The sequence below is a fragment of the Ovis canadensis genome, chromosome 3, assembly GCF_042477335.2.
Source record: "Ovis canadensis isolate MfBH-ARS-UI-01 breed Bighorn chromosome 3, ARS-UI_OviCan_v2, whole genome shotgun sequence".
In the NCBI taxonomy this organism is placed as follows: domain Eukaryota; kingdom Metazoa; phylum Chordata; class Mammalia; order Artiodactyla; family Bovidae; genus Ovis; species Ovis canadensis.
This window is the reverse complement of record NC_091247.1, coordinates 57,341,680-57,350,554: the sequence shown is the minus strand read 5'-3', so window position 1 is coordinate 57,350,554 and position 8,875 is coordinate 57,341,680. Positions and strand designations below refer to the sequence as shown.

At 50.6% G+C, this 8,875-nt stretch overlaps 1 protein-coding gene across 3 annotated transcripts in view; it reads right to left on the bottom strand.

The window, feature by feature from the left end:
- Positions 1–2,291: 2,291 nt before the first annotated feature.
- Positions 2,292–8,875, bottom strand: part of ELMOD3 (ELMO domain containing 3) — a 32,658-nt gene continuing 26,074 nt past the window's right edge. For all 3 annotated transcript variants that reach the window (XM_069583134.1, XM_069583133.1, XM_069583132.1), the window contains exons 11-13: positions 4,036–4,112; positions 3,648–3,775; positions 2,292–3,174 (exon numbers count right to left, since the gene is read on the bottom strand). In XM_069583134.1, the coding sequence (XP_069439235.1) occupies positions 2,972–3,174; positions 3,648–3,775; positions 4,036–4,112 (408 nt within the window). In that variant the 3' untranslated portion in view covers positions 2,292–2,971. The remainder of the gene's footprint in view (positions 3,175–3,647; positions 3,776–4,035; positions 4,113–8,875) is intronic.

The following is an 8,875-nucleotide window of genomic DNA, read 5'->3' as shown; positions in this document are numbered from 1 at the left end:
GGCACTACTGCAAACCCAATAGGGAGGTGGCATGGGGCCAGGGCTGGGATCATTTTCAGCCCGAGGTTCAGTTCAGTCTCACATTCCCAAGTGGGGGCAGGTTGTGGCAGCGGGCGTGCGTCTCCATCCAAGCTGGAATTTCCTCAGGTGCTCCAGTGAACTGTTGCCAGGCAGCTTCCAAATGATGTATGTATGTTCACCAAGCAAGAGCATAGCTCTTCACATCCATGCAGGAGGTCAGCTTGTCACGTCCTAAGTACACTGCATGGCTCAGGGCCACGTGGGGTCATAGGAAAAGCACCAGACTAATGTCGAGGAGGGTTGTGGGTTCAGGTTCTCACCTGCCTCTTTGAGCCTGGGCAAGTTGCTTTTCCTCATCCAGGTCCTAGGGCTTTTTTTTTTTTTTTTGGCGGGGGGTGGGGGGGTGGCTGTGTGGCATACTGCACAGCATGTGGGATCTTAGTTCTCTGACCAGGAATCGAACCCACACCCACCCCTGGCAATGGAAGTCTGCAGTCTTAACCACTGGACTACCAGGGAAGTTTCCCTAATTCATTCTCTTGTGTACTGGGGTGGTGACTAGAATAGCAGAGAAACTAGGGGGCTAAATAGAAGGAGAAGGGAATAACCCCAAAACAGTCCCACCCTGGGGTGTGACTTGGGGGCAAGAGCAAGGTGGGAGCTGGGTAAGCCCGGACTGGACAAACCGGAGTCCTAGAGGCTTGGCACGGCTGCAGCTGTCCTGACCCAGGGTCACTCCAGGCCCTCAGAGCTGTATGGCTTTAAAGCCCTGACACACTGGATCTTCCATCTGAAACAGAGTGGTAGTAGCAGTAGTGTTAGTCGCTCAGTCGTGCCCAACTCTTTGGGACCCCGTGGACTGCAGTCCACCAGGTTCCTCTGCCCATAGAATTCTCCAAGCTAGAATACTGGAGTGGGTTGCCATTTCCTTCTCCAGGGAATCTTCTTGATCCAGGGATTGAACCCAGGGCTCCTGCATTGCAGGCAGATTCTTCACCATCTGAGCCACCAGGGAAGCCTATCCGAAACAAATTCTGATCAATTTCATCTTAGTGGTTTTGTGCTGAGAAGCATAGAAAAGTCAGCTCTTTGCATGTCCCCCTTGTTCTCCAACTTTCCACACAGAGACATCTCGGCGATCAGTGGATAGCCTATGCAGACAGCACGTGCCAGGGGTGAATTTTCAAAGGAGAAAGAGGGATGTTTCCCCTAGAAACTGACATTTTTAGCATTGTAAAGCATTTTGGGTCTCTCATGAAAATCCTTGGAAGGTTTTTCCCAAGAAAAATGCACAGATTTAAGATTTTTGTTATCTATTTTCAGAGGGTTTAGGCATCCCTCCACAACCACAGAATTCTGTCCATCCACAGAATTGCAGCTTAATCCCTGGACAGTTACTGCTAATGTCTCCAGGTCTTAAGCTGTATGGAGAGCATCCACTGGCAGTAACACAGAATAGGCTTCTGCAGGGGCCACTGGGCTCCCCTCCAGTCAGAGGCTCTCTTGGGCTGGTCCCTGCCGTGCCATGGGCTGAGCACTAGCGGTCCAGGTCTGTTGAGTTGGCCTCCAGGTCTCAGAGCAAGGGAATGGAATCTGCAGGAATCACTAAACTGCTCTCTGCTGCCATCTCTTGCTGGTCAGGACAAAGGAGGAGGGCACAGGATTAGTTCAGATCAGGCAGACACAAAGCAAACAGCAGATCCGTTACCAGCCCTAATCTTGAAGCATCCTACTGATGGGTTCCTTCCATACTTGGGTGGCCGTCTGTCATCTTCACCTTTGTGACGGGTCCCCTTGTACCCAGTCAGACTTGGAGATGCCCGCGGGGGCTGGACAGCTAACTTCCATGACTCTACTTGGGGGAGGTCAGAGGATAGGAGAGAAGCCAGGTGGGACTCTCGCCTGGCTCCTGTTCCCTATCTCCAAAGCCCTGGAGGCCCCTTTGCGAGTGAAAAGTGACAGGTAGCTTCCCCCACAGCAAATGTGGGAAAACCCCTGTGTGGATGCCTCATAACAGCCACCCTTAAGAACAGCCAGGGCCACCTTGGCCAGTGGCTACAGTGTGCAGTCTCTGGGTCTGTAAGGGCAGCCGGTGAGGCTGGACGGCCTGTGAACTCGGCAGGAGTGTGGCCAGGGCACAGTGGCCTTCTCTCCCGGGGCCTGTGACCGGTGCCGACAACAACCGGCTAGAGTGCCTGGCTCTAATGGGGAACTCCGGGATAACAGCCACAGGACGGTGCAAAGTGTGTCTGGAAGAAAAACATTTGAGATCCTAAACCTAGAATTATTTTATTCAAAAACCGCTGGTGTGTGAATTTCCTCCTTCCTTCAACCAGGCCAGAAAACCGGCCCTGATGGGACATGTGTAGCCTCCATGGGGGGAGCCCAGCTGCGGGCCTGGTTCCCTATGGGAGGGAGGAGGCATGGGGAGAGATGAGGGTGGGGTGGGCGCCGGACCAGAAAAGGCATGCACTGACTCACACCGCCCCCTGTCGGCTGCTGCCGCAACTACCCTCTCCCTTCACATTCTAAATTCTCAGCCCCGGTCTGGTCCTTGTCCTGTGGACCCCAGGACCTGAAAGACCCACTGCCAGGTTCTGGCGCTTCTACTTGGGAGCATCTTTGATAGAGGACTGTGTGGAACATGCATATGGGTTCTCCCACCTGATGACCCATTCGCTGTCACTGATATTACCTGGAATCCGACTATGGAAGCTGTCGCCCAACTAGTAATACAGCAAAGCTCTCCTCGCCCTGAAAGCAGGCCTCCAGAGAGGGAGTCTAATCTAATGGCTTGATGTCTCAAGCAGGTGAGGGCCCTTGGCTCCACCCACAAGGCCCAGGGGCTTCCTACATCCCTTCCACTAGGACCGGAAGGGGCGAGGCCCAGCCAGGGTCCGCCCTCTGAAAGCCCTTCCAAGGCTTCCTGGCTGGTGGCCACCGGGGTTGGTCAGATCAGCCATGTGCCTTCCGACGAGTGTGATGGCAGGTCACACACGCCTATGAAAGTGAGATCCTTGGAGTGAGGGGCTTGTGGCCCAGAGCACTTCTGTGTCCCCAACAGGGAGGCCTGTCCCTTTGACACTCCAGCCAAGTAGATCTCCAGGGTTTTGAGCAGCCGTCTGGGGCTCTTCTTGGCCGACATCTCCAAATCTGGAACAAAGAGGATTGGGGAACAGAAGGCTGGGGGAGGGGGCTCCGGGATGCACAACCCAGAGGTTCTGGAGAGAAGGGGGAAGAAGTTTTCTAAGATGGAGAGCTCATCACAGAGGGGAACCAAGACACCAGACTCGGGCACAGGGGCCACACACCCTACCCTGTCCGGGACAATCTCAATTTTGAATAGTCAGTCTAACTGAGCCAAAGTTGGGCCCATCTTTTGATTCAGAAAATACGGTCACCAGAGGTGTTTGGCCAGAATGGGAGGAGAGCGGCAGGCTCCCAAGGGTGGGGTGATGGAGACTTGGGATGATGGAGACTTGGGGAAGCTGAAACTTGAGAAGGTATGAATAGGGGTTGGGGGGAAGGGAAGCTGGCCAAAACCAGTCGAGCAACCACCCTGGGGTCCCTGAACCCAGGGACACTAGGAGTGCAGGAGCTAGGCACCCCGAGAAGAGCACACACACCCTTGAGGACAAAGCCTGAGTCTGAGATGGTCTTGTGCTGTGTCCTCCAGACGTGTGCCAGGCGGAGGAAGGTGGCGGCATAGAAGCTGTTCACCACAGGGATCACTTTCTGCTGCCGGTTACACTCCCTGCAGGACAAGGATGGGCACCCGCTCAGCAGTGGACAGACACCTGAGGGCGAGCCCTTCCCCGGGTAGACTTCACATCTGAGGTCAGGGTTGAGGAGGAGGGATGGGTTGGGAGGCTGGTGCAGGGGTAGTCTCTCCAGGTTCCCCGGAGCCAGAAAGTTTGGAAGAGAGCTGGGGGGATAAGATGGTGGGGGGATGAGGTGGTGGGGTGAGGGAACCAGGCTCTGACAGCCAGGGCAGTGAGCAGCGTGAGGACTCACCTGGAGAGACACTCCTCTCTTAAGGCCTGGATGGCGATACGCGTGATATTCACAGACATCAAACAGAAGGGGAATTGCTGGAATGGATGGGGTACCACGTCAGTGGCATTCCAGACTCTCACCTTCTGTGCTTCCCGTTGCCCATAATCTAGTCTGGCCCTTGGGAGATGACAACAATCACAGCCAGAGGCAAACAGCTGGCATCATTGATGCTTACACTTAATCTTCACTATAATATTCCCATTTTACAGATGAGGAAACTGAGGCCTAATGACCTTAAGTAACTTTCCTAAGGCACTGAACCAGGATTCCTACTGAGGTCAATGCACTCCAAAGCTGGTGCACAAACCTCTGTGCTAGTTCTCAGCCTCTTCAACATCCCACCCCACCAGCTCTCCTTGGCCTTCATCAGACCCGTCCTGTGTGCTACCTGTGGACCACATCACCCCCTGGGGCTGGACGGACACAGGAGGGGTGAGGTGCAGTTATCTAACCAATTCTGTAGGTTCTTAAAATCATTTCTCCCTTCTGTAGGCTTCCGGTTATTTGACTGCTCATAAGCTCTTCACCCAAAAGCTGACAAAGTACAAGTAGGCAGAGAGTCAGCCTTGACTTGGGGTGCACCCCAACTCTTGGTAACACAGAGGCCTGAGAACGGGCTGTGCAGGTCACACTCCTGAGAGGGGCATCCGGGGCCCACCAGAGTGCTTCACCAAAAAGGGCCTCAGAATCCCCCGTGGAGTCCACATGAATGCTGTATTTTTAGAGTGGCCACTTCCTATTCTTTCATAAAGGATTAAACAACTAATCGTATTTATTTATTCTATTTTTGGCTGTGCCGGGTCTTCACTGCTGTGTGGGCTTTTCTCTAGTGAGCATGTGGGGGCCACGCTCTGGTTGCAGTGCATGGGCTTCTCATTGCAGTGGCTTCTCTTACTGACGAGCATGGCGCTCTAGGCATGCAGGCTTCAGCAATTGCAGCACATGTGCTCAACTGTTGCAGCTCCTGGGCTCTAGAGCACAGGCTTATAGCTGTGCTGCACAGGCTTAGCTGGTGCACAGCATACGGGATCTTCCTGGACCAGGGATCGAACCTGCATCTCTTGCATTGGCCGGTGGATTTTTTACCACTGAGCCACCAGGGATGCCCCTTTCCTATTCTTTAACAAAAACCCAACCAAATGAAAAGGTGCTTTTCCCAGAGGATTTGCAAATATTACATGTTAGTTTCCGCCGTAGTACTCACACAAGGACGTTGGCTGAGAGCAACACGTAGACCTGTGTGTCCCTTAGTTTAGAATGAGAACCAAAATCTACATATTCCATCTGCTTCCCCCCAAAAGAAAATCTGTTACATTATGAAGTAGAACCATGCTGTCCAGTACAACAGCAGATAGCCACATGAAGCTACTGAAATGTTAGTTAGTTGAAAATTAAGTAAAATTAAAAATTCAACTCTTTAGTCTATGTAGCCATATTTCAAGTGCTCAACAGCCACACGTGTTTAGGAGCTCTACACTGGACAGTGCAGACAGAATATTTCCTTCACTGCAGAAAGTTCTGGTGGACACACTGAACTGTAAAGGGTCATCTGGCTCCACAAGGATTTTTCTCAGGGTCTTCCATGACACCTGGATTCCAGACCTTGGCCTGGCCATCTGTGAGCTGTGTGTCCTCAGGAAGGCCACCGAAACTCCATGAGACTCGGCTCTCCTCTCAAAACCAAAAAGGAAATAAACATTGAGTGCTGGGGCTTCCCTGAAGGCTTAGTGGTAAAGAATCTGCCAGCCGATGCAGGGGACATGGGTTCCATCCCTGATCTGGGAAGATCCCACATGCTATGTAGCAACTAAGCCTGAGCACCACAAATACTGAGCCTGCACTCTAGAGCCTGGGAGCCACACTACTGAAGCCTGTGCCTAGAGCCCGCGCTCCACAAGAGTGTGCGCTTAGCCACCCAGCGGTGTCCTGCTCTGCGACTCCATGCACTACAGCCCACCAGGCTCTTCTGTCCATGGGTTCTCCACGCAACAATACTGGAGTGGATTACCATTTCCTTCTCCAAGGATCTTCCTGACCCAGGGATCGAACCTGGGTCTCCTACATTGCAGGCGGATTCATCATCATCTGAGCCACCAGGGAAGCCCCACAGCAAGAAGCCTGCACACCACTAGAGATGAGCCCCTACTTGCGGCAACTAGAGAAAAGCGCTCGTGGCTATGAAGACCCAGCACAGCCAAAAATAAACAAATAAATTAAAAAAAAATACACCGAGTGCTGTGCAGAAAATAGTGAGCAAAGCAGACCTGTGGCTGCCCTCCTTAGAAAAGCATGCTTCGAAGGCTGGCATCTGGGAATCTGAATTTTGAGAAGCTTCCCACCACTCCCCCAGGCTGACTCACGGTACCTAATCTGTTTGTGCAAACCATATGGTTTATGCTGAACACCTGCTTTCCATCTGATTCTGGAATTCTGGTACATGCTACACAGATGGTGGGCTTCCCAGGTGGTGCTAGTGGTAAAGAACCCACCTGCCAGTACAGGAGACATAAAAGATACGGGTTTGATCTCTGGCTTGGAAAGATCCCCTGGAGGAGGAAATGGCTACCCACTCCAGTATTCTTGCCTAGAGAATCCTGTGGACAGAGGAGCCTGGTGGGCTATCGTTCGTGGGGTCACAAACAGTTCGACATGACTGAAGCAACTTCACACACACACACACACACACACACACACAGAGATGGTGCCTGCACGACCAGCCCTCAGTAGAAACCTCAGATACTGAATCACTAGTGAGGATCTGAGAGGGTAACAGGCAGGAAGGCCACAGGTCTCCAAATGGAGGAAATAGGCTTCAAGTATCAGACATTTTTTTATCTCTCTCTCAAGCGGCAGGAGGAAACAAACTATAAGTGTCAGATTTTTTTCCCTTCCCTTTAATTTTTCCCAAAATTAAAAGGAGGTTTCTATTAAAATTCTGTGTTGCCATGACAACACCTGGTTCCACCTGAATTTTTCTCAAACCTTGAGCTAATGCATTTTTCTTATGGAAATGTTTTTCTTAAGCTATGTTAATGAACTATGTATTTACCCTAGACTGTCTTTCTTCAGGTCAGTTCCACTTATGACTCAGAACCCATAAGGGTTCAACTTACCAGTATGTTCTCCTAATCTATGTTAATGAAACTATATATTTACCTGGAAACCTGCCTTTCTTCAAGATCAGTTAAAGATTGATCAAGATCAATGGATCTTCAAGATCAAGATCAATTTCTTCATGTCTTCTTCATGTCAATGGCCCAGGATGACTCGTCTTGTGCCAGTGTTATTGCAAAATGCATGTTGTGGGTGGGGGGCCTAGTGCCACTCTAAGTTTTGAGATATCTCCTTTCTCTAATTAGCAGCTTGCTGATAGGTATATAACATACTGCTAAAGGCTGGCAGACGGGCGCTCTTTCTGCCCCCTTCTGATGTCTATGTCAGAAACTTTCTCTATCTCTTTTATACTTTAATAAAACTTTACTACACAAAAGCTCTGAGCGATCAAGCCTCGTCACTAGCCGCAGATTGAATTCCTCTCCTTCAGAGGCTAAGAATCCCCGCATCTTTCACGGCTCAGCAACAACCTTTCAGACCCTAGTTGGCAACATTCCACGTGTTGGCCAGTTTGATGCTGCTGGCAGTCCCTGCATCCTATGTGCCTCCACGGGGAGGGGAAGCTCCTCCTGTGTCTGGTGTCTGATGGATTTTGCCCACACACTTCTTCCCTCTGCTGATCTTGCTTTTGCCACAGTTAATCACAGCTGAGAGAACAACGATAGGCCAAATCCTGGGAGTCCACTCAGTGAACCAATGAACCTGGGGACCCCGACACGAGGGCCATGCTGGGTGGAGTCAATTTGTTAACCATTACACAAACTCTCTGAGACAGCTTTTATGATCCACAGGCTACATTTTCTACTAGCCCACAACCTGCCTCGCAGAGCTGCTCTGAGGAGTCATTTAGATCACACAAGCAAAATGCTAAGGGCAGCGCTGGCCTGAGGAGGTGCTAACAAATGTTCATAATTACCCATAGCTGAGGTCAGCAGCGGTGCATCTGTACATTCAGGTACTGACTACTTAATTATCACAATACTTCTGTAATATCATGCCTTCCCTTGATTTCTTTCAGTCTAAAAATAAATATGGGAATGAGAACAGGTAGCAACATAATTAACACAGGATCTGAACTTAGCATTCATTCACTCTTGGGAACATTCTTTTTTTTTTTTTTCAAAGTGTTTTATTTTATACAGTTATCTTTTTTTTTTTTTTCTGGGTGTGTGGCTTGTGGGACCTTAGTTCCCCAACTAGGGTTTGAACACAGCCCCCACCCCCACAGTGAAAGCACTAGTCCTAACCACTGGACCACCAGGGAGTTCCATCGGGAACATTCTTATAAAAATTTACTACAAAGCCATGAAAAACTGGAATTCAGAGCAAAGTATCTCCTTTCCTTCAGCAGTTCCCTTGGACCTGAAAAGTGTGGCTTTAAGCTAAAATATTACACAGAGGCGGTGTGTTGGGAACTGACTAAAAGAACAGCAGAGGGAATCAGACCTGGACACTTCTGACTCTTCATTTGAAATTTCATTTCTCTTCATGCCTCACCTCTGAACCCTGAAGCAGGAAGACCAAATCCAGATCGGCTGCTTTTTTTTTTGGCAGCTGCTGCCAACACAGCGCCACCCCCTGGAGATTCCAGTTCAGTAGTTCCGTGGAGGGAGGGGCCTGGGCACCTGCATTCCCTCAGGTAACTGTGAGCTGGGCTGCTGAGATCCCCACTGTAAGGAGCACA